General features: G+C 40.0%; 1 protein-coding gene across 1 annotated transcript; it reads left to right on the top strand.

Moving 5' to 3' along the window:
- The first annotated feature begins 702 nt into the window (after positions 1-702).
- ptgir (prostaglandin I2 receptor) lies at positions 703-26482 on the top strand. Its single transcript, XM_005455755.4, has 3 exons — positions 703-1040; positions 1237-2280; positions 23261-26482. The coding sequence occupies exons 2-3, from the start codon at positions 1450-1452 to the stop codon at positions 23546-23548; spliced, it is 1119 nt and encodes a 372-aa protein (XP_005455812.1). The 5' UTR covers positions 703-1040; positions 1237-1449; the 3' UTR covers positions 23549-26482.
- Positions 26483-26563: the final 81 nt, after the last annotated feature.

The raw sequence follows: 26563 nt of genomic DNA, 5'->3' as shown, positions 1-26563 counted from the left end.
TCCTTTGATTTGTTGATGAAAACAGCGTGGCGAAATGAAACAACAGTGTCTGGTGTTAAATGTATTGCTCTCCGATCATTTCTCCTCAGTGGAATCCAAGCATAACCTGCACATACATCAGTCAAGAGAAATTGGCCAGTTAAGGAAGATATAATATAACATAATGGCTGTGTAAACCCTTTTATATGTATCAGTGTGTCTAGGCGTCATGTAAGGAACAATGTGTGTAGTAATACGTGGCCAACATGACATGGACAAATCAAAGCGAAGCAGTGTTTCCAGAGCAAACACACTTGAAGGATTAACCTCTCTATTTACCGCTCCCCCCCCCTCTCTCACTGGCTCTGTGTGTGTGTGTGTGTGTGTGTGTTTCTGTGTGTGTGTGTGTGTGGGGGGGGGGGGTTAAAAATACATATGCTGTCAGTATCTTCTTCCTATTTCGTATATATAGACCTACCACAGTTTAGTTTACTTTAGCTCACTGTAGCCTAGTCTCCAGGTATTAGATTTAAATGCTTTACAATGGATACGTTAAGTTATAGCCCCATCTTTATTCGTGATTTATGATATATTACTCACTATATATTTCGCTGCAAATTCACACTATCTTGAAATCTACACCATCTTGAAGCGTCTTAGGACGGGAAGGGTTAATTCCGGTCAATAGTCACTAGAAAGCACCGAAATTCTATTGGATTTAAATACAGTTTTGCATCAGCTCTAAAGTGTCCTGTTGCTCTAGATGTCATCTGAGTCACAAGTGCAGTGGGAGGGACTATAGCCTAGACTACATCGATCCGAAACCGGTTAGGAGGCGCAGAGACAACAGACAGATAAAGTTAGGAGGAGACGCGCCGCGCCAGCAGTCCTCAAGTCCGTCCGTGAATTGATTCTGTTTTTCCGACACTACCGGCAGCGGTACATTTAAACCCGGTAGACCAGAGCAGACTCGTGCTGCCTTTAATGGTTTACCGAAAGGGGAAGAAGTAACTTTCAAGTACTTTTTACATGCTGCGGCTTTCTGTCAGATCCAGTAAAAGGTGAGTCCGTATTTCTTAGTAAAACTTAGATATATTTTAAGGGTGTCAATGTGATAACTCGACGTGAGAAGAATCAGAAAGGTGTGGCTGTTTTGTATTTTGTGAAGGATTTCACCTAGATTATAGTTTTATGTTTATGAGAACTAAAGATATATATTTTTTGTTTTTGTTTTCTTTGTTTCTTTTTGGTCCACAGAAAGATTTGAAAACTGTCTACAAGAAACAACCAGAGGAGGAAGAAGAGGCTTCTAATATTTTAAGTCAAAACAGGATTATGAGTCTCACCACACGTCTCCTCTGTCTTACGTCTTGCCAAATGTTGCTGTTAAGAGGACAAGATTTTCTATTGATGTCTGGGATTTCCTTATTAATTCCACACTGAAGCGGTTATTATTTTCTTCTCAACAAGATGAACAATAGCACTGTTTCGAATGCATCATGTAACTATACCTGCATTGTGGGCCGCGATGGCAAACCGGCCACAAGTATCATCATGTTTCTGCTTGGTGTTGTCGGAAACCTCCTGGCTCTGTTTATCCTGGGAGTGCATCAGAAGGAGCATCGCTCCAGGTCCTCTGTGTTCTGCATCCTGGTAACCGGCCTGGCTCTCACAGATCTTCTGGGCACCTGCCTTCTAAGCCCACCTGTATTCATCTGTTATGCCCGCAGCATGTCCCTTACAGACCTAGGCGGCAAAGGACTGTGTAACCTCTTCGGCTTTGCCATGAGTTTCTTCGGCCTTGCACCCACGCTCATCCTGTGCGCCATGGCTGTGGAACGCTGCCTGGCCATCAGCCACCCTTACTTTTACTCTGTACACATCCGCCGCAACTTTGCTAAATTTACCCTTCTCTTTATCTACCTATTTTCTGTGGCCTTCTGCCTACTGCCCTTTGTTGGTTACGGTAAATTCAGGCAGTACTGCCCTGGGACATGGTGCTTCATTGACATGGATGCGACTGAGGATGAACAGGCCAACTTGGTTTTGGCTTTCTCTCTGTCCTACTCCTCCCTCACGGCACTGCTGATCTTTGCAGTGTTCGTGTGCAACGGTTCAGTGATTATCACCCTTTGCAAGATGCACAAGAGCCATATACTGCGCCGTGGTTCGGTCGGGTCAACGGGCAGAAAGAGGAGGCTGAGCCTGGCCTGGTTTGGGCAGGGAGAAGAGGAGATGGATCACCTGGTGCTGCTGGCGCTCATCACTGTCATCTTTGTGGTCTGCTCACTGCCACTCACTGTGAGTCTATATTTGACCTTCCCTCTGTGCAAGCTACTGATATTATGTTGTTTTTCCTTTTCCTTTTACTACACAGTCACATTTGAAGAAGAGGTGACACACTGATTGCCTTTTTTGCAGTTTGCTGAAACATGACCAGAGCGTCACAGTGAAATGAAAAGAGGTTATGGAAATTTACAGACAAAAAGGGAAAAGTTAAAGAAGGTTTAGTTTATGTCATCATCATTACTGGCCCTGTCGTGGATGTTTTTGTGCACTATCTGTAGTGATCATAGACAAATCTGATGTAATCTGTAAATAAGATAGATGGAAACACCTGACTTCATCCATTGGTGAGTGCTTTTTAAGGCTCATTTTTAGCTTTGTGGTCTTTGCTTTGTTCCTTTTTTGGTGCAGGAAGTGAACACATTCATCCAAAAGGGTGGAGTGTGTCAGGCTGCAAAAATGCTTATGTCTGCGAAAGTCCAGGTATTCTGCATTGGAGTCTGTGAGGTTTGACTCAGTTTTCCATCCAGCCTCAAGTGGCGATTTGAGGAACTGGAGTTTTTGACACCTCGGTGTTGGCTTCCTTCTACAGGTGCTGTTTGGTGGAAGGCAAAGTTTACTGGTCATTTTAGCCTCAGCGTTTCCTGACTTTGTGTGCATCTAATAAAGTGAATTCCCTTCCCTCCATCTGTAATCATTACAAGCAAGCTTTTGGTGGCATGGCGACGGTTGATGTTTTTGTAAGTTGTGGTATGTGTTTGTCTACCCTGTTGAAGTCTCCTTAACGGTTGTGCTGTGCTAATGAAAGGTGTGTCCCTAAGTGCAGCCTTTGCCACACATAGCACACTGTCGCTGCTTGTGTGCTTGTGTTATGCATTTTTCTTCACAGCTTGGTATCTGCCTCTCGTTAAGAGGAGTGTGCCTACAACCTGACAACCCTGGCAGACTGGTCCGGCCCTGCCTTTCACAGAGGATGTGTGAATCGTGTTATAAAGGCATTCATGTGCTGGCATATGTATATTAGCCTTTATTTTTTTCTTAAACAGACAGTGTCATGATAAATTAGTTTACAGGAAGCTGAAAATGCATTTTGTCATGCTCATGCTATTCACCATCTACTCACCATCTGCTTCTTGGTGGTTTGTGGTAACATTTGCCCTAAAGGTTTGACTAACCTAGGGTACATGTGACTGTACTTGCCCTGAGTTATGGTTAAGAGCGACAGGGATGACGATACATAGTCGTTCACACTCTGAGTAAGAATCCAGGAAACTCCAACTTCACACGCGTCCTTCTTTTGTAAAGACATGCAGACAGTTTGTGTTTCAGTTTCAAGGTTAAAAATGGAAAATTGTTTTACTTTTGAGCTTTTCTATGCATTTCTATAATTGAGCTTTGTTTTCTAAAAAGCCAAATTTAGCCTAACGTTAAGTTTCACTATCAACGTGCTTAAATTATAAGCTTGATATCCGTTGTATATATAGTGAAAGACAATGTTGCAGCAGTGTCTCAGCAGACGTGTGTGTGTGTATGGTTGTTCACATTGTGGTTGGGATTGTCGTGTCGAAGCTTCCAGACAGATGTAGGCTCATGATTAATAATGGTGGGTTTGCCTGAGGCACAGCAGATGTGGGCAGAGAAGTCTGAATCTGTTCATTGCAATGAAAACAATGTAGAGTTCAAGTGTAATTTATACTCGCAATTTCTCTGCTTCAAAAAAGAGGTATACAGTCTTCATTTGGTCATTAATTCTTGCACTTCTACAACAACAATGTGCAAAAAGAAAAAACAAGAAATGAAAACACTGAGCATGTGTTTCCGGTTAGTTTTTGTTGTCTCAGATCACTTTTGAGGAACTGAATATACTTTAAAGAATTACGTTTTCTTCTATGGCTCTGCACTCCACGTGGGTTGATGTAGGCGAGATGAAAAGCAGGCACTGGAAAATGAACACTTACATTTTTAAATTTAAGTTTGGCAGGGAATATCAATATTTATCGAATCACGACACATTAATTATTTTCAGTGGTCTTTGGCTCACAGGTATAAATAATGTCTGCGGACTTTGTATTTACAGATCACATTTCACAATCTTGCATCCGCTGAATGGCTTTTGGACACTAATAAATGAGGCGGTGTTTTCTCTGTATTTTTCTGAGGTCTGGTTCTGAGTATGGCAAGATTAACTGTTAGTGGTAAAACACGATCTATGAGACAAAGAAGGAAACGCGATGTATGTCAGGTTTACTGTTGCGTGGCTCGCATAAGCAGTACTTGGCAAGTTTGTCACACTGTGGCCCTGATCTTAATGTTATCTATTACCTCCCACTGGCACTTTTCATACCGTGCAATTGATGTAGACAGCTGGAAACTATTAGGTTCAGTTATCCAATTAGAGGCAAATACTGACACACTGTTACAGATTTATTGTCAAATTTATTGCCAATATGCTCTCTGTTGGTTGTAAAATGTTTAAAAATACAGCTATGAAAAAAATCATCTCCTGCTGCTGGACAGGTTTTAAAGCGTTCTCTCAGGATTATGCAAGTTGATACTGCTGAATTAACACTAAAATTACATACTTCCATTGAAGTTTATAAGTATTAGTTGACAGCTCAGTAAGAATAATGTGAGTATTTAACCTATTGTAATCTCCATTTTAAAGGCTGTTTCCTCCAGGCTAAAAATCAATGCCCTTCATAGTGTCGCTATGGGAACTCCTGAAGCGACCCATCTGCCCGTCTGGTCAATACCTGGCTCAATAAAGTTGTTTTAGCTAGAAATTTTCCCCATTATCCTATTTGTGAATAATGAAAAACAAATGGCAGGCCTTTGGTTTTTCCTGGGTTTTTTTTTTTTTCCTAAGTAAGCAACTGCATCAGCAGCAGCGTGGGGTCGATTTGATCACTAATGTTTTAACTTATTCATAAAAGGTTTCCATTAGGGCAGATGCCAACTGCCCGTCTCAGTCATCAGGTCTGTATTGATTCCTGTGTGTGTGGTTAGGGAGTGCAAAAAAATCCATGGTAAATTCCACCTAGCCGCTTTTGAAAATATTACTTGCATCTAAAAAAAAATAACAGCTCAAATGAGGTTATACTAATTCTTCAGTCATTGATCTTCTGAGTAGTTTTACCCACCGTGTGGCCGTCTAAGTAAGGTGGAAGGCTAGAGGCTGGAAAGTTAGAAATTGAATGACAGTAAATGTCACCCTGTAAATGTTGTTTATTTGTTATTGGTTTCAATCTTCTTCAAACCATCAGTGTTCTGATATGTGAGGTAGGGATTCAAAATAATTTGCTAGTCTAATAGAAGGAAAACAGAAAACATTTACAACTGAGCACACTTTACATGGACAAAATTAACCTTTGTCCAATAAGCTCTATGAAATATGAATCAAGCTTCTTGATAATCAAACATGTTTTAAATGTAGCTGAAATATGTGTCGTGTATGTAGCACACGCAGTGATTCAATTACAGTGTTTGGCGAGCTTTAGCAGTGCTAGCAGCAAGAACCTCGGTTTCTGCTAGCATCATTATGCGGTTACACATTGCTTTGGCTGCGTGGTTATATTCCAGTTTATTCTGACAAAGCCGACATATAAGCCGCTCATTTTTTAATATGTGAGTACTGCAAAACAGCGCTGCTATTGTCTGTTTACTTTCCCCCTTGCTTGTTTACATCTTCCATTCACAGAGAATAATACTTTTAACCAAATATTATTTCTAGTACGGACCATCAAGAGAAGCAACGTTTAAACATCTAGTCGACTAGTCGCCCACAGCCCTAGTATAAAGTTTGGCATCTCCTTTGCACATTTGTCAAATGTAGACCAAAGATTAAACACTGCTTAGTGGCAGTAGCAGTGAAATAGAAAATAAAAATAAAATTTACATTTTTATTTTGTTTAAAAAACAAATCTATCTTTTTGATTCCGTTCACAGTAGATACGTCATGCTACCTTTGATTTAAGAGCCTCAATTACTTTAATGTTAAGTCTTTGGACTTCATATAACTCCTGTTGAGCCCTGGCTCTCTTTCGCTCCGCTGGGGCTAGTAATATACAAATCTGACAGGAGTACAGTGCGTTCTGTGATTTGGAAAAAAGAAAAATGGAAATATCAATTTGCTTCCAATAGCTGTGAGCTAACTGGGCAAGAGGGCTGATTGCTGGGAAGATGATGAACAGCAGGCAGCTTTAACACATTTACGGGGCATCATTCCTCCAAGAATCATCGCAGCGCTTCATAAATCTGGATTGTTTGACAGACCAGGCAAGAGAAATCACACAGAGTGAAGTTTTCAAAATGCTATGTGGAACAGTATGCAGCACACAGTTCTTCTGTTAAAAGACACAAAAATTTCATTGGTAAACTATTCGTGAGGTCATAGATTTAAGAAAGATTGAGGTATTAGTTAACAAAATGTTATGAAGACAAATTTCACAGGATATTCTGCTTTTAGTTCAAGAACATTTAGATGAATGTTCGTTGTTCCCCTGCAGGACTTAAACAAGCATACAACTAAATATTATAACAATAGTTTCAGAACCGCCTGGAGTTCTTACATGCATTAACATGCCCAGTCAAAGCCCAAGCCTGAATGCCATTGAAAATATGCAGAATAACAGGCTTTTAGTGTTTTTTTCAGGGACACTCCTATTCGCATCCAACTGGATCCAGATTGAGAAAATTAGTGTGGATGAAGAGGGGAATTTCCCAAATCCAGACATATCCAGAAGATTCAAGTTAAAATGCCTTCCAGAGGTTGTCTAAAATTAAGCAAAAGTTGGAAGTCTCAGTTGAATTCTTTAATTCAGCTAAACTGTCAACTTGTGCGACTAGTTAGAGAAAGAGCTAAGCATCCCATACAAACATGGGGAGAGCATGCAAGCCCCACGCAGAAAGACCTGATGGCAGAATTGAACTCCAGTCCTTCTTGCTGTGAGGCAACCATGCCAACCACCGTGCCACCTGTAAGTAATGCAGTTGTGTTTTCTTGTTAAACCTCCTGCACGACCCTTCTCGCTCCCCATCTTCTCTATGGGAAAACTGTTTCCACACCACGTAGGAGGGAGGACAGGAGGAAGCATAAACTAGAATGGAAAGCACTCTGTGTGACATCAGCATGGGATACGATTACCTTTGCATATGTTTAGGTTGTTGTTAGAAGCACAGTCCAAGCAGCATGGGCGTCGCACTTACATGTGTAAAAGTACTAATGCTATGACAGAGTTGAAAATAAGAACCTTTTTTGTTTCTCTGGTATTTAAACCCCGTTGTGAGGTTTAGTGTTGTCTCTAAACGGAAAGATGATGCTTTGCAATCAACAGCTGACTTTGTGAAAAGAACAAAGAGGTTTCCTTTCCTTTGTGCTTAAGCAGATACACGCATGCAAACATCTATACAGTGTTGGGGAGTTTACTTAAGAGATTAGTACTATATCGAGTCAAGTAATTGTAATTGCTTCATCAAAGTAAATCATGTAATTCATTAATTTGGATTGCTTTTGTAAAACTGGGGCATCTTCTTTTTGCTGCTGGTAAACAAGCTCTATATTGTACACTGAAGACTTTTTCATAAAGAATAAAAAAAGTTTAACCACCCACAAGAAAAAAAAGGGCACTAATAAAAAAAATTTTAAAACTTAAAAATTAAGCACATATTGCCTGATCAATCGAGTAATTTGTTCACAAAAATATGTAAAACAATTTCATCAATGTCCGTTCCTATTTCTACAGAAACAGTTTTCTTTTTAACGTAAATAACATACTCAAATGTAACTCAATAAAAACAATAACAGCTATAAAATAAACATTTATTTTGTGCACATTACAAATGCACATGCATGTGCACGTATTTATTTTTATTTCAGTAGTCAGATGGCTGCAGGCTCACTGAGCTTGTTTTTTGTACTACCTGTAGTTTTATCCTGTTTGCCTTCCCATTGAACTCATTTTGAAATCGGGCAACAAATGATGCCAACGAATCTCCTGAAGAAACCTTTTGATGTGCCAGTTAAGTGTGGGAGCCAGAGAACATGGCTTTGGGCTCCAGTACAATAAGAGGTGAGCAGCTGTGGAAGAGGTCTTTAATGGCTGAGGAACAGAATGAATGGAAGAGGCTGAAGACAGATGTGGAGCAGATGGGGGCAGCTGCAGCAGTCATCATCTGTTCATGTGTTTTTGGTTCCCCGAATGAAAAATTGTTTGTGAGTGATGATGATTATGTGCTTAACTGAACCTTGTACTGTACTTTGCATGCTTGATTGAGCTTGAAATGGTTAATGTAGTTTGAATACCGTTAGTAAATTCATTTTTAGTAGACTTTTTTTGCGACTTTCAGCTCTGAGAAAGTGAGCCATACATATAGCTGCTTATTTGCACATCCAACAAGTATGAAGCAGCCTAAGCACTTTCTTAATGTTGTGTTTGTGAATGTGCGTGGTCCCTCCGATGTATCTCCGTGACCAACTCCTGAAGAAAAAACAAATCTGTCCATTTAGCTGCTATATGCTCTTTTTACCATCTAGTTTCCGAGATTTTTGGTCTGCTGTTTGGTGCAGGGTAGGTGACGTGCAGGAAACCTTCTTTTGTGCTGAAAACAGCTGCCTGAGTCTGGCTGATAATACACTGTGGGTTTGTGGCTATGAGAGACTCTTCTATACAAGTCGCTTTTTGTCTCAAATCTAGACGTCAAAACAGTGATTGTTGCGCTTTTGTGTGTCATTTATTTCCTGTATATGGCACTTTTTTCTCTGTCCTTTGAATGATCGCTCTACTTCCAGCCAGATTGTTTACCACATATTTCTCTGTAGTTACATATTGAATACTTCAGCGGTAAAACTGGAAGGACAAGACATTATGAAGTTATGTAACAGTTTTCCTCCTACTGCTGCAGTCTTGCTAATGCTTTAGATTACAGGCCCCTTAATTCTGCACCAATTTTTTGAAGATAATATAATATCCATCCATTCAAAGATTCAAAGTCATGGTAATATTCCAGCTACCATAGGGCAAGAAGTGGGGTACACCCTGGACAGGTCGCCAGTTTAATGCAAGGCCAACACAGAGAGACAGACATCCAGTCACATTGACACCCATGGGCAATTTACAATCACCTATTAACCTAACATGGACTGTCGGAGGAAGCTGAATTACCCAACGAGAATTATTTGCTATTATTTATAGTAGATACAGTAAAATGTTTTACAGAGGAACCAATGATCCACTGCATAATTCTATATGTATTTGCTCTGTTACTATTGCATATACATTTGTTGATAAATTTGGTTTCTACTGATCTTACTGTGCATGGTCACTAAACCTATGTGGCTGAGGCCTTGACTATTAAAGCAAAAGATCAGCAACTCTATGAATGATTCAATTCCTTTCCACTTGCTAATCCTTATTGGGAACAAAGGCATTTGGTCTAAACAGATATGAGCTGTCCTGCTTTGGTGTGCCTGTGTGCATACAACAGAAAGTACCAGCAACCCTTTTTTCATGTAGCTATTTGCTGTATATATAAATTCACTTTGAGAGCTCTGGATAGTTGGCTTCTTTTTTTGCCATGTGTGTGCGCAGTTATTTGCCTTTCTGTCAACAGTGTCACTGTTCACACGCTGTTGTGTGAAATGTGCTCCACGCCCAAGTTTAGAGTTTCTCAACCTTAGGGCTCATGTAGTCGCTTCAGATTGTGAGGAAAGTCACAAGACGAGGCAAAAGTTTATATAGAACAAATGATGCAAAATGATACGTTGCAGGGTGCTGACTACAGTAATCACATTTTCCCCAGGCATATATTATGTAATTAAAAAGGTATTTTTGATTTGAAAAACCTGTTTGACTTCTTCATAATGAATTTTATGTCATATATGTGGCTTTATAGTGTGGTGGTTTACGCATTCACCTAACGAGCTAACGCCCCCTGGTTTTATGCCCAGGTAGAGACACAAATCTCCACCTATGCATCCAGAGTTAATTCAAATCCTTTTTCATATCCGCTTATCAAATCACAACCACTGATCTGTGTTTCAGAATTGATAATCAGCTTAAGTAAATACACCTAAGTCTCGTCTCCTTATGTTAGCAGCTCCAGAGAACAATAGGATTCTTGTTTTATACTCCGCCTTGTCAACAGCATCAGGAGATAAACGACCTAGCACAATGGCACAGCAGCGAAATACAACACCCTCACATCAAACAGAGGATAATAATGGCAGAATACGCAGAGCATCTGTTGATGTGCTGAAGGACACTTGAAAAGGGAAGCAGTTGACACTCAAGTTCAATAATGTGGTGAAAGCCTTGCTGCAATTAAAAACCATTATCATAGCAAGGCTGGTTTTTAGCGTGGCCAACTAAATGGCTGCTTAGGGTGATCATTGAGTTGGTCACGCTGCCAGCTGGAGGGGCTCCAGAAGAGGAAGGAACTGTAAAAACTGCTAACAGTTCGATCAGCAGTCTACAACTGACTGCTCTCTGCAGGATACTGACTCTCACATAACCTGCTTTTAATTTAATCACCCAGCTGAGTAAGAATCATGTATGACTAACCAGGTTACTGATAATTCTTGTAAAGACCTTCCTTATCTCAATAAATCCTATTAATGTGTGTATTTTATGTGCACAGGTGTGCCCTCAGCTCGGGTCATGAGGAAGTCTTTTGAAGTCTTTTAAAGAAAATCTTCTCCACGAGAAAGCTAAACAGTTTTGCTGATGTCATAGTGAAAAATGTAATACTGATTTCCTGTTGCAGAAACTGCTGGCTCGGTAGTGCGGTGGTTAATGTGTTCGCTCAGCACGTGTAAGATTGCTGGTTTGATTCCAGCTAGAGAAACGAGGGCATCTGGTGCAAAGCTCTGCCAACTCAAACATGTTACCTGGTGTGGTGATGCCTTATCACAAAGGCTGAAGGTTTCTTGTTCTAACAATGAAATCAGAGCGTTGCTCTAATTATTCAACACGGAGACAGGATACATCAGCACCAGTATCTGTACTTTCTACACATCACATAAAGTTACAGTTTTACAGTGAAATCATTGATCTAGGATATCAATAAATAAAAAAATGTTTGTGGGTGGGGCTGAGGGATGAGGGGAGACATCAATGAATCCTCTTTGTGATTCTTTCCAAAATGCATTTCAGCTGTGCGCGGATTGACTTCTGCCTTCAAAGACATCTAAGACAGAGTATGTAGACAACAGGGACTAAACAAACTAAACAACATAATTGCAACCAGACAGTAGTGACGATTTTAAAATTTTGGGGGTCAGTGCACCCTGGCTAGTGTTTACTTCTGCAGAGAACTTGAGAATATGATGGGAAGTTTCCTTTGCTCTCATCTTCTCCCAGAGAGTCCTGCAAAATCCTAAAAATACATCATGTTGGCAAATAGCCAGTCCACATAGGATGTATTTGTATAGTTTCAGATGTGTGACCCTCACTGATGGAAATGAGACTAAACTGTCTAAGTAGAGGAACTTTTTTTTTTTATTACAGACAAGTTGCTGTTGATAAAAAATGTGCACAAGTGGCACAGCGAGGTAGTTTTTTTAAATATTATTGTTTTCTTTAACAGTAAAAATGAAATGTTTGCATGTAGTTTAAAAAACACATTTATAAAATATCTAACTTTCTTCTTTCTATCACGTTTCTTCTACACAGAACAGAACTAGAAACTGAGATAGAGTCGGCTACTCTTATAGAAAACATTTGAGGAAATAGTTCAAAACTTTACAGCTAATCATCAATAGTTGATGGATAACGTGTGTGTGTGTGTGTGTGTGTGTCTGTGTGCGCGCACGCCTGTTATCTGGGAATAAAGACTGAAAACATAAGGAATCAACTGGCTGGCTTCACTTCTCACTCTTTGTGTACATTATGTCTCATTTGGTTAATCTGTCTCACAGTTGTGTAACAGTTAGCTTTGCTTTAGAGTCTGTTCTGTGTGCTTTGATAGTGCCGTAATCCAGACTTCAATCCTTGTTATTATATTCGGTTTGAGAGGTTTTCTTTGATGCTACTATGCTGCTGATCCCCAGCTGACACACACCCAGCACATCGCCTGGCACCTAGATTCTTGTTCCCAGCAGCTCAGTGGGAAAAACTAAGAAATGGACAATGACAGGGAATAATGCTGAATTGCAGCTGTTCTGATCAAGATGCCAGTTAGGAATTCAATCAAAGATCCAAATAAACATGCAAACAAAGCACTTAGCAATAGTCACTTACAGACTTCATAAATGAAGTGCTTTGTGGTTATTTGTAGCTCACATTAGCAGAATAAATGAATTATGCAAACCGCTTTGATAACCTTTAAAACTACACCATACACTAGGCGGTGTAAAAACCACATAGTGATGCAGTGATGCCTTGGCTGTGATTTAACTAGAATAGTGTTGCAATATTGTTGCTAATATGCTGCGCTATTAGTTTAATGAAGTGTATATTGCAGTGTTTTTACTTTAATAATGAAGACAATCCCAAAATTAAAACATCCAAAGACGGTGAGGGATTTATTTGGCTTTGGTTTGCTGTTAGAACCAGTTTGGAAAAGCCCAAAATGAAGGCCTGCTGTGTGTGTTAAGACCTGGAATTCTTCTTGTATGTCATGCGCTCCTCATTGTGGACAGCGTCCATTCATTTAGTTGTGCTAAAAAATATCCAAAATGTACGATGAGAAAGTATGCCTAGGATTTACAGAATTATAATACGGTAGCTCAAAAGACTGACTTCATGTAAGTAATTTATTCTTTCTTTTATGGTTGCGTCTTCAGCATGTTTAAAGTATTTGAAACAAACTCACTTAAATGTAAAAAAATCCATATTTTACTTTCCAGCATTAAACATATTAAAACTGAGTTTGTTAATCTTGATTTAAAGCCTGTCCTTACGCATGTGGAACCTTTGTATGGTTGTCAGTCCTCTCCTTTCACTGTTGTGCAATAAAGCTGATGAGTTGGATCAAAATGACCTCAGTTAAAAAAGGTCGACTTTACCTTGTGCCAAAGTGATAAAAACACATTCTGAGTCGCTTCCAATGATGTTTGTCTAATAAATATAGTCAACACAAAAGCAACAGTTGTCAGCTGAGCAGACTTTATTGGCATTGCAGTAAAGTGAGGATATCACCTGTCACCTGCTGTGGGTGGAAACAGTACATGCGCTAATCATAACCTCCTGGGATTTTGACCATTGTGTTTTATTTGACCTTTGTATATATTCATAACTATATGATAGTTAGTCTGGGATGGCAAGCAATAAAATAATTCTGTTTTTTTGAAAGGTCGTCTGAATCGTGGCTTTATCAGCTACAAAGTGCTTCACACATAGAGCGCTCACCGGTTACCTCCACCCCAGCTGGTTGTGTGACCCTTTGACTACGTGACCATGTCACATATCATCACATCACCAGAGTTAATATAATGCCATAACTGGGATGAAAGATGAATAAATCAAACAAAAAAATAGGACCGATGTTTTAAAGCAACAGCAAATTAGTTCCAGTGGGTGTTTTTCGCTGCTAACAGCAACAAGGGATTTAGTTCATAGTGCTCGGTTATGTGTGGTTAATTTAGATGAAGTGTGAAGAAGGACAAGGATGACATCCAGATGGCTCTCTGTGAAAGAATGTCGCAACCAGGATGAAATTCATCTGAACTGACTTCACTAGTGACATTAAACTCAACCTCAGTCAACAACAGTTACACTTGACTGTGAGCAATTCTGCTCGATTTGAAGTCATTTCAAAAGATGCACTCCCGCTGTTTTCAAAGGGCATATATGACCCTGCTAACATTATATGAAAGCACAGTAGCATCATGTCTGTGAAGGTTCTCAGTCACCCAGGTCGCCGTAGTCTAAGGAGCTTGGAAAGAAAAGCATCTGAACTTCTTTAAGTTTCTTGAAGTTTTAAGTTTCAAGAAACCTAAAGAAGTCCAGACGCTTTGTTTTCAAAGCTCTTTAGACTACAGCAGCATCGGATATGGCAGAGAAAATGGGCCATTTTATCTCCAATGAAGAGGAACTAAAGTGTCGGTCTACAGCTTCTTCTGTTGTAATACTCTCAAGGTTTTGTAATTTGCCCAGCTAAAACACTGTGCCTCATATTTTACACTGTACAGTTTGAAAAGTGGGGTTTTATGGTTTCACGGTTACTTCCACTTCCTCTTTTGGGGAGTTTGAGGAGTGTAGTTCTGACACCAGCTTCTTTTTTTCAGTTGTTAAGCAAACAGCAACTCCTACACATTCGGCACGTCCTGCTCCGGAGACACGATTTAATTGTGAGAGAGTTCAGAGTGACAGCTTTATTTGGCCCTGAATTCTAAAGAGATAATAAAGGTTTGTCTTAAAACTTTTATGTGTTTTCCACAAACTTAGAAAGGATGTAATGGATAAGACATGGTGTATTATTTAAAACAGGAGTCAGTTTTTTTGCGATACCAAGGCATGCATGTTAAATGTAATATTTCTTTGCCCTGAGGTCTTTGCAGACAGTTGAATTGATGCGTGAGTGTTCAGAGTGTCTGTTATTCTCAGAAGTAATTTATACATGATGATCGTTATAGGTTTAATGTTTTCAGGTGCAGTAGCTCACTGCAGTATTGGGCACATCTTAGAGAGGAAGTTCACTAATGGATCGCAAGTGTAGACAGTGTAATTCCCCTGATGAAGCACGTCTGATTACAGCAGTAGACTCACTATACTATCGTCACTTATTGCAGCGTATAGTTTTTTTCTTCTGAAACAGAACACAAACTCTTATAATATGTCTTTCATGGAAATGATCAGCTTAATACTGATCTCTAAAGGCTAGAAGGGAGATGTGTTTTCTGTCAAGTCACTAAGCAATACGAATATCACCATTGAGCCGTTTTACATGCATGAGAGATGTATATCCTGCAGATGCTGTCGGCAGGAAACACCCACTCGTTTTTTCTTCTCTGTACTTTCTCCTTAAGCTCAAATGTCAGAAAACACCTCCTCAGTAGCTTCCCAGGCGCAGATAATGGAACGGTTAGTTAAAAACAAAACAAAAAAAACGGCTACCCTCGCATTATAGTGCCACACTGAATGATTCACCAACTACAAAAACTCAACCACTTCAGGATCTTACATCCTCAGAGATAAGCATCCTCAGAGATAAGCATCCTCAGTCAGCCTTTATGTCATGAAGCCGCGCGCTGCTCTGTTTAAGTGGCTCAGGAGAAATGACACAGAAAACACCTAATAAATAAAATCCTGCATAGCTGTTAGTGGAAATCCTATAATCTCCAATGATCGAAGGATCAATGAACTGTAAAACTTTATAGCAGGGACAAAATACAGAGGACCGGCAGTGTGTTGTTTTGAACCTTTCCCTGACCTTAAATCTGCTGTCATGTTTTGAATGAATGTTTTGATAAATACATACGGGCAGAAAGCAGAGATAAGGTTTGTTGATGTGTGAAGTTGAAGAGAAGTGAAAACTAAACTCAGAGGAAAAAAACGTTTGGATGAACTCCCATTTCCACCAATTTACTGTATGTGGAAAATGTCTAAAGACTAAAACTAAAGTATACTTTCAAAAATAAAACCACAAATATGTACACCATTCAGCCACAATATCAAAAAAGAAAACACTGAAAGGTGAAGCACATGGGATTGTTATAACATAGTACGGTCCTGGCGTTTATATGGACGTTACTTTAACATGTGCCACCCAGCAGACCTGTGTTAATGGCACCTTACATGCACATGTGCCCCCTTTCCCTACCAGGACACTGCGTGCATCCAAGCTATACTAAACAAACTGGTCAGGAACAGTTCAGGGAACACATAGTCCTTGCTTTGCATCCCACAGGACCCAGAAGCCCTTCTCCCAGTGTTGAATGTTAGGCATGGAAAAACACCACTAAAGGGAGTTGCGCAATAAAAAGGCCATTAATTTTTCTGTCGTGGCTCATCTGTGTGTAGTTAGTAGTTTTTATGATTCACCTCATTTAAAGTGCTGAATGAATCAGATGCCTCCATGCTATGTAACGGTTATAGATCTTTGTACGATTATCTTTGTCCCTGCACTAATTCAACCTCTTTGGCCAAAAAACAGAAATACAGCAACGTTTCACGCACCTTTGGTAAATTGCGCTCTCATGCTGTTGCCAACTCTACAGCCCAAAATGATTCATTTGTTTCCAAAAAAGCAGGATGAGAGCATTAATCAAGCTCAAGCCTATAAATTTATTCCATGGAGGATGGGTGTGTTAGATTTCTCATAAAGACTTAAATGAAGTGAACCAAAAAGTCTGCAAATGACTCACTATTGCTTGTAAAGGCTAACAGCTGTAAGCAAGTTATGAAGCTGAGGCAACAGTATATCGTCTGTGTGAGCATCACTGAATCACTTCAGAGCAAAATGTAAGTGGATGAATCAACCTGAGGAAAAAGGTCGTATAGGTTGTGTTACTGCTAGCTTACCCTTGAAGGGATGGCTACGGTGAAAGGCTTTTACTTTTAAGGTCAAGTTCAGGTCAAATGTTAGGATTCAGCAAATAGTGAGTAGATCTTCATGAAATGACTGTAAGTATGACGTCCTCTGAAACGATGATAACACAAAACTGTAGGTGCAGAAACTCGTTAAAACAATAATGTTTGTGGCAAACGTCAGTACATATTAAGCCACATCCATACTTAAACCCGTTAAAATCAGTGCTTTTAAATTAAGAAGATAAGATAAGATAAGATAAGATAACCTTTATTAGTCCCACACGTGGGAAATTTGTTTTGTCACAGCAGGAAGTGGACAGTGCAAATGTTATGAAGCAAAAATTAGAATACAATAAGAATAAATACCATACACAACTGTACAGAATAGAATAAAATAAAATACTATATACAGTAGAATAAAATATACAATAGGATAAAAATAGAATACAAATGCTGTACACAACTGAGTAAAAATACAACGATGCCAGAAAGATTATTGCACTTAGTGTTATTGCACTTAGTGTTATTGCACATGTGTGGGTGTGTGTGTTTGATCAGTTGAAGTCTTTGTTGTGGAGTCTGACAGCAGTGGGGAGGAAAGACCTGCGAAATCTCTCCGTCCCACACCGTGGGTGCCGCAGCCTGCCACTGAAGGAGCTGCTCAGTGCTGTCACAGTCTCCTGCATGGGGTGGGAGATGTTGTCCAACAGGGATGACAGCTTAGCCACCATTCTCCTGTCACTCACCACCTCCACTGGGTCCAGAGGGCATCCTAGAACAGAGCTGGCCCTTCTGATCAGCCTGTTCAGTCTCTTCCTGTCCCCGGCAGAGATGTTGCCGCCGCAGCAGACCACACCGTAAAAGATGGCAGAGGCCACCACAGAGTCATAGAAGGTTTTCAGGAGTGGGCCCTCCACTCCAAACGACCTGAGTCTCCGCAGCAGGTACAGCCTGCTCTGCCCTTTCCTGTAGAGGGCGTCTGAGTTATGAGTCCAGTCCAGTTTGTTGTTCAGATGAACACCAAGGTACCTGTAGCTGTCCACAGCCTCAATGTCCATACCTTGGATGTTCAGTGGCTGCAGTGCAGGATGTTTGTGCCTGCGGAAGTCTACCACCAGCTCCTTGGTTTTACTGGCATTGATCTGGAGGTAGTTCAGCTGGCACCAGTCCACAAAGTCTTGGGTCAGTCCTCTGTACTCCTTGTCGTCCCCATCAGTGATGAGGCCGACTATTGCAGAGTCATCAGAGAACCTCTGCAGGAAGCACTGGGTGGAGTTGTGGGAGAAGTCTGCAGTGTAGATGGTGAAGAGGAACAGAGCCAGAACCATTCCCTGTGGGGCCCCCGTACTGCAGACGACCCTGTCCGACACGCAGCCCTGAGTCCTCACATACTGTGGTCGGTCAGTGAGGTAGTCCAGAATCCAGGTAGTGAGGTGATGGTCCACTCCAGAGTTCTCCAGCTTGTCCTTCAGGACCGAGGGAAGAATAGTGTTGAAGGCACTGGAGAAATCAAAGAACATGATTCTCACAGTGCTCCCAGCGGTCTCCAGGTGAGCGAGGGAACGATGTAGGAGGTGAATGATGGCATCATCTGCTCCAATGCCAGGCTGGTAGGCAAACTGAAGTGGGTCCAATGATGAGCTCACCAGGTGCCGAAGCTGAGATGTACCGAAGAACAGATCAAATGAGTCCGTGTATTGTGAATTGTGGTAGTCATAGCTTTAAACTTACGCAGCCTTAGCTCAAGCTATGAGCAGTGTTACTGACACAGGCTGTGTGTTTTTCAATAGAAAAGCTCTGAGGGACCTCGCACTACACAACACGCCTTCAAATTCCTGAAAAGCAATCAACCGGGCGGCGAACACTGCGGTGCATTAGGTAACTAAAGAAGCAGCTGTTTTCTGTGGAAGTTAAAAAAACGCAAATATTGAATACAAACATGAAATAAGCTGCACACATGATGTCAGTTTTGTATTAATAGTTCATTTTCTCCAACTAAAAAAACAAAACAAATATTGCAGGTTTAACAGGCGCTAATGAGATTGATATTGAGCTTCTGTTCTTACTCTAGGAAGGAAAGAAATTACGCATATTTTCCAAAAATTTTAATTCCTTCAGAGACTGTAATCAATCTGTAAATGATCTCTGAAAGCCCCGTTTTCTCTGCACTGTCTCCTCTAAAGTTTCAGAATAATCTTACAGTGAAACAGGATCAGGAAGACAGAGTTAGGGGAGTCCGCTAGGACAGCACGATAGGCAGTAATGGGTTGTAGAGTGTAGAAATCCATTATGTGGTCTGTTTCCTGAATGAAACAGCCATCCGCAGCCTCTTACATGCATCCTATGTGTGTCTTACATGCCTTATTTACAACAGATGGCCTGGATCTAGGTACATGAAGACTGTCAGAACAAAGAAGCGAGATCCACAAAAAACAATTTGAGCAAAATAAAACAAAAAAAAATCTCCAAAGCAAAATACGGGTGGCCTAAATAAAAGATAACTGCATCTCCGGTCAAACCAGAGCAAATGATGCCATGTGCCTCCTCATCTCCTCTGTCTTTCATCACCCCCCCCATGACCCAGAAATCAATCTAAATATGCCATGCTGAAGGATGTCTCGATTCCTAAAATGCATCTGGCAGAGAGAGAAGAGAGGAGGCTTGTCGGAAGAGTTATATTCGAGGGTGCACAGGTGTTGCATCCTCTGCTAAAGTGCTTTTACCCATGACGCATGAAAGAGGCGCGTGACACGGCTGGAATATACAAACCATGGCATTAGGGGGGGTTCTGTAAATAAAGGAGTCTCTGCATTCATTCGGATTGTTGTGCCACATCCCTTTAAAATGATGACGTCTAAGCAAAAATACCTCATTTTGTTATATGCCTGTTGCCTTGGCTGCTGGGTAGGATTAAGACTTGAGGAGAGGTGGTGAGGGAAGGAACTGAGGACTGAGAAAGCTGCATGCAGGCAAGGTAAAACCATACTGACAAGTCCGAGGGCCGTCGAAATATCAAAGTAAACTAGTTTAGCTGAAATAAACTTGTCTGGTAACAGTGCCCTCCAAAGCTTTATGCGTATAATTGTGAAATGTTTAAAAATCCATCGATTTTTAATCTGCTTTAAAAGATACAGTTTTTGATTAAAATGAAAATATCTCCATGGTTTCATTCAGTATTTGTAATTACAATTTGCAAGGCTGTGGGTGGTAATAGATGAATGCAACTGCACATGTACGGCACTTTGTTGGTTAGATTTATATACAGTACATATATGATACATTATATGTCTTCATCACGCCTTCCCTGCAGCTCTCTGGTTCTCTTTTCTCCTAAATAATCCCCCATGATGCTTTTCCTCAGTGTCTGGCCTGCTCTTTAAGCACAGACAGATCCATTAATATGCTCCTGTTTAAGGAGAGCCTGACATGTCATCAGTTTTGGCCCCACAGCCTGTAGTGCTTTGAGAGGACGGCTCGTGATTTGTGTTTCTCTCTGCGGGGCTTAAAGCCTGCCGAGAGCACCATAAGAGGCAGGGTGGCATGCAGGGAGCACAAGCATGAGCGAGGGTGGTAATGTGGAGTGAGACAACAATAGCGAGGAAGGTAGCAGAGCACACGAGTCTGTTTGAAATGTTTCTGGCAGCGCAGCGTGATGAATTAAGTGTACCATAACTTTGCATTGAGCACAAGAAGCATTTGTCATTGTGTTTGTTAGTGTGTTTAATGCCAAGATTCATTTTTGTTTGAAACATTAAATCAAATAAGAAATTACTGCCAGCATGAGACCTGTTCCTAGGTCAGAAGCCAAAATAGTTAAGGGTGTTGTTGTATTTTCTTTATTGTTCCTACGAACATCTTTCTCTATGATTCTCCAGAGCTTTTAAAATGTATCTGCCACCTCTATTGTGCTGACATCTTTACACCTGGGCCCTTTCCCACACGCACACACGATACATAAATCTCGAGTTTACTAAATTCAAACTGTTTGTTTGAATTTAGTAAACTTCAATTTTTCAGCATGTATGTCAGTGTAACCTTTGATGTCTAGGTAACAAAAGCCAATTTTAAGTGAAAGACTAGTGATGTACGTGATGAACGTTGGCAATCACGAAGCTGTTAACAGCCGCTTCACGCAGTGATGAATTAAAAAAATAAATTCTCAACTAACAAAACAAACATTCAAAACTCTGTGAATACTTCCAGATGAGTTTATTAAATAACCGCTCCCCAATTTTTCAAAGTTTTATTACCGCTCTTGATGCTGCAGTGACTTCCTGCTTACATACTTTGGGTGACTATTTTTCAAGTTTGCTGGCATTTCATTTACACACAGTCGACATTGATAATTTTATTGAGTTCCAACTCCATCTTGGAAGCTACTGGTTTTTACTAAAGCTAGAGGTTTTTTTTTATTTATTTATTTTTTATTTTACTACCAGTTGCTACTAATGTAGTAACAAGGAGGGGAGAAACTTACTAATAAAGTGGTGGCAGCAGGTAAATTGTGAAATTTTGCAGTCAATGCGTGCAACAGGTTTAAAAAAGGAAATGTGTTGTTGTGTGAAAGGAAGTTGAGGACACATTATCTCAGATGTGTTTTCGTAAAATCCCTCCATGTCTTATCTGCCATGTATTAAGCCTGTGAAATCCGCTAGAATCTGCCAGCGTCAGTTGTGCAATTCAAGAAAGTTTAGACGACTTAAAATTGCATGATTACTTCCTAAAAAGTCAAAAACATCTGGAGAGTATTTCATTCCACGCTCAACTGTAACTGCTACTGACACATGCAGGATGACGGCTCTCTTCCAGGATTTTGATGTTGTTATACTGTTGAGCTCAACGCCTTCGGTAAAACCACATGATAAGTGCTGTTATTCTGGTGTGCTTGCTCTCTTATTCTGTGTTGTCTTTTTTTTTTTTAATTGTTTGTCATTGGCGTACCCAGACATCTTTAGGTGAAATATCATGTTTGGTTGATTTTAGCCAGCTGAAAAGTGTGCGAAGCATGCTTGTGACTGGTCCCTGGACTGGGTCTGGACTCTCCCTCAGGCCTCTCTCATGTTTCTTGCTTATTAGTTTTCAGTCCAGTCCCTAGCAACATGGAAACATTTACACCAATGTAGAAAAGCAGTCAATCAGCACAAGCCATTAATTAGGAGAATGTTTGTTGGATATTTCGTGGAGGAAATGGAGAATTGTTGATAGAGAATGGGAGTGAGGTGACAAAGATGCTTTGTGGGCCAGCTGCTGCTTCTCTCTCTGCCCTGGCTTTGTAAGCAGCCAGCTGCTGCTGCTGTTGTCTGGCCTGCTTTTCTCCAGTCTGTCATACCATAAAGGTCGATACAGGAAAAAGATGTGGTTTTAACATGCTGCCTTATGTGGGTCTGTTTTCGGAACACTTCGTACATTTGAAACTTAAAGATGCGCTTACACCGAGTGTGGTGATGCTGACAGTTGTTAAAGCCTTGCACAGCAAGATGAACTGCCGTCTCCGTCGACACTGATGCTGAACACGCAGTTGAGTTTTCATCTGGCTTTAGCAACAAAGTGCCGACGACACCGCTCTATTTGCTGGAGGAAGCTTCGAATGGTCTCCGTCCGGTTGAGACAACGTTTATTCTTTAATCTCTTTAATCGTGTGCCAAAAACTTTCCGCTGTCAAGATGTTTCCTCTCAAAAATTTGTATTAATATTTTTACAAATGCATTATTACCATTTAATAACTTATTACTGTTTGTCTTCTTCTCCATACTTTTGTCTTCATCATTCTGGTACAAGCTCATCTTGATTTTATCCGTTCAAGGATTATTTTAGAGAACTGTGTCGGCTCTTTCAGATGTTTTCTGGCAAAGTCTAATCTGACCTTCCTGGTGTTGAGTGTAACCAGTGGTTTGCACCTTGTTGTAAACTCTCTGTATTTCCATTCATGAAGGCGTCTCTTTATTTTAAAGTTTGACAATGATACATCTGCCTCCTCAAGAGAGTTCTTGGCTCAGTTAGATGCTATGAAGTTGTTTTTCTTAACCTTGGAAATAATTCTGTCATCATGCACTTCAGTTGTCTTCTGTGGTCTTTCAGGTCTTTTGGTGTTGGTGAGCTGATCAGTGTACAATTTTAACAATGCACCAGATTATTTGGGTTTGTCAGCCTATGATGACCTCCCGCACTTACACTAACAGTGAACAGCTATGACATACAAATTCAGTACTTTGAAGGGAACGGGTCTTACTTGGCCATAAAACTGTTTTGATTGTCCCAATAATTTTGAACCTCTGAAAATGCAGAACTGTATATAAAAATGTCAGATTTTTATTTATCTATTTATTTTGTAAAACCCCTTGAACTAAGTTGAAATTTTGCACTATAAACCCATCTTGATTGTTTAATTTACAATTCTACAAAAATTGTGTCTCTAACTCTTGACCTCGGCCTTGTAGAAGAGACGGTACACAAACGTTTACACTTGTAAGCTGGAAATCACAGAAATTGCATCTAACCTTGACGCTCTCTCTGTCTTTTCTTTACAGATTGCAGGCTTTATCAATGCGATCCATCCATTTTGCGGTGACATAGAGAACCTGACAGCTTTCAGATTCTATGCCCTCAACCCCATCGTTGATCCTTGGGTTTTTATCATCTGCCGCAAGTCCGTGTTTCGCCACCTTTGCTCTCTGCTGAGCTTCCGGTTCAGTAAAGGAGCCGTAAAGACGACAGCACACTGCGCTCTGTCTTTACCCCTTGACAATGTCATACAGCGCAACCCACCGGATACGTCAGTTCCACCAACCAACATGTATTCCAATTTACCTCGATGACCCACAAAAACCCGTGGCAGTGCAAGGTGATGGCCTGGAGGCTGGAGGACATTTCTATATGGAAAAAACTTTTAAGGAAAACTCCAAAATTCCTGCACCTAGTATTTGAAGCCACAAAGACAAGACTCTGTCACAATTTAAATCTACACATGGCTGTTAAAATTTCTCCCTTAACTTTGGAAAAAGTGACTGCACTAAGTGTTAACTTTCCACTAACAGACGGAAGTTATTTCAACATTGCAAGGGGAGCTGTGCCATTAAAACAGCACTGTGACTTGGAACTAAGACACTTACAGTCATGTCAGGCCAAAGGATGACATACTGTAAAATCAGAATATATGCAGTTGAGGAAAGCTGTATGGAAATGCATGAATGTATAGTATTTCGTTTTTATCTCGGTCAGTCGGCCCTTTCTTTAAGGCACAGTAAGTCTGTTAATGCATTATCTAAGTCTAAAGAATGGATGAGATGAGATTCAGCTCACGCAACGTGCCTGCTTACACGGTTTATTTGGATGACATATGTGTGTAACAGATATACAAGATTGTTATTGAACTGTCCACTGCCCATAATCCAGAATAGCCTTAACAAGTCTGCTACCATGCGATATCCCCATGTGGAAATTAAATGAACTTACAGGAAATGTCTTGAAAGACTTGTGTGTCTCATACTATGACTTATCTATTAAAAATGTCTTTGTGTGTCATGAAACATGAATTAAAAAACATATGAATTACATTTAAATCAAATAAAATTTATTATGAATAGGAATAAATATAGAACTAAATTACAGTATGATATATAAGTCTCACAGAACTTTCTGTATATTAAGCAAACATTTACTAATGGAGACAATGGGGCCGGGGGGATTGTTTGTTTTTCTTTTTATTTCTTTTCCAAGCTGAATGCTAATGATATCAATGTTTGTTGTATGTGCAACATATGCTAATGTTTAGCAGATCCAGTGTTAGCAATGCTAATTACTAATGTGTCAGTAGTTATTATGAATGAGCATGAGTGAATCCAGTGAAGAAACCAAATTTGGTCAAAAACCAAAGTGGACACAAGTACTGGGCCACCTAAAAGAGCTTCTCAGCAATGGAAACACATACCATGAAGCTCCCAGGACACTGTTTACATGCTGATGTTAATGACAGAGGAAGTCTGGAACTCTGAAGTTACTGAGTCAGCAGAGAGTTTGCAACTTAAAATTACTGCCCTTCCTCGGTACTTTTACGTGGTCTGCTTCTTCATGAATGAGTTGCTGCGGTTACTTAATGTTTCCACTTGATTTGTGGAATATCTAAGAGGGAAAACATTTTACAAACTTAATTGCTGCAGTGATGGTGTCCTATTACGGTTCCTTACTTGAATTCAGTGAGCTCTTTAGGACAACCGGCTTTCTCACAAGCGTTTGTAAAGGCAGACTGCATGGCTAGTCGATTTTGTAAACTTGTGGCAATAAAATAGAAAGCAGCTGTATTTGAAGATTAAGAGATGAGGCCTATTTCTTTGTCTATATAGTGTATTTTTATTTAAGACCAAAAATCTCAAACACGGGTTGGCGCTAGACCAAGACGTCAGTAGGTTTTTCTCAATTTTACAGAAAGGTCCCAAGGGGTCACATTTTTCTGCTCTGCATTGTGTTGACCAGACTCTGCTGGTGGCTTCAGAGACTTTCTCAGACATCGCCCACATTGTATTTACTTACATATGAAGAAGCAGTAGGCAACAAAGTAGAGACCACCTTATCTCGACTGAGGGATAAACATAGACTGTCCGTCTCAAGTATAACAACTTCCTGCGAAGGGGAGCCCTCAGAATAGGAGTAACAATAAAATCTGTAAACACGTGTAATGTCCTTTTTCTCCAAGAAAGTGTAAACTCTTCTACAGTTTATATCAGAGTCTCCTGAAATATCCTTTCTTTAAAAAAATCACATCTTTGTCAAGACTTATGTATCAACTGTTCCAAGAACAAAACCACTGTGACTGAAAAAATAGATTTCAGAAACGTAAACCTTTTACTTCTTCAGGAATTAAGATTGCCTGACTCATAACACTGACTATTTTGTGTTTCATGTGTTTGTGTTTGTATGTGTGTGTTTTCTAAAAGACATCCTCTACCTTTTTACACCGATAAGGTTTAAGTGAATGTGAAAATGTAATACAAATATATGTTTATGTATATATGTTAGTACAGTAGAAGCTTTTCATAATTGTGCTCTGTTGGGGAAAAAAACCTGTCGTAAAAATGGCCTATTCCTTTTACCACTTACTTTAGCATTAAAACAGTAATGTGAAGGTAAACCTGCCTTTTTTGCAAGTCTAATAATAATATTTTATGTTGAGAAATGAAATGGATTAGTATATGTTGTTACTATTCCAAACTATCTCTGAGATTTGGGTTACTTCTTTTTCAGAGGGTTTCATTCCTGTGGGAGGCCTGTTCATAATGTCACTGTTTTGCTTGAAAATTGCATTCTGCTTTTCTTCCTCCTTATCACAGATCTCTAAACTACCTATGATGATTGTGAATGTTATTTTAAGAGCTTTTTGCTTTTAAAAATTCTGTGCTGCTGCAAAATGCACTGTGAGAATTAAGACTTTTAACTTTAAAGCTGTAACTGTATTAGTGCCGTTTTCCTGTGCTGTAAAGCAGTGTGTTTTAATGATCATGTAAGTTTGATTTATGCAACTGCAGATGTATGAGTATGACAAAAATTGCCTTTTTTTTTTTCAAAACATTTTTGTCTTCGATCCACATTCACGTTTTGATTTCACTTATGCTCAGTCATGCATGTCTCGATGTTAGACACATTACCACCCACACATTTTGCTCTTCGAGCTGTAAATCCATTGAATTGAATGAAAGAATATCATTCATTCTATCATTAACATTTCATTCATGTGAAATAAAATCTCATTACAGTTACAATCTTGTCAAAAACTCTTTTGTCCATGTAAAAACAAGCAATAGTGAACAAAGTTACTTTGCACCGTTTTTCTTCTATGA

Source organism: Oreochromis niloticus, linkage group LG14, assembly GCF_001858045.2.
Source record: "Oreochromis niloticus isolate F11D_XX linkage group LG14, O_niloticus_UMD_NMBU, whole genome shotgun sequence".
NCBI classification, from domain to species: Eukaryota; Metazoa; Chordata; class Actinopteri; order Cichliformes; family Cichlidae; genus Oreochromis; species Oreochromis niloticus.
The sequence above is the reverse complement of the archived record's forward strand: the minus strand, read 5'-3'. Positions and strand labels throughout refer to the sequence as shown.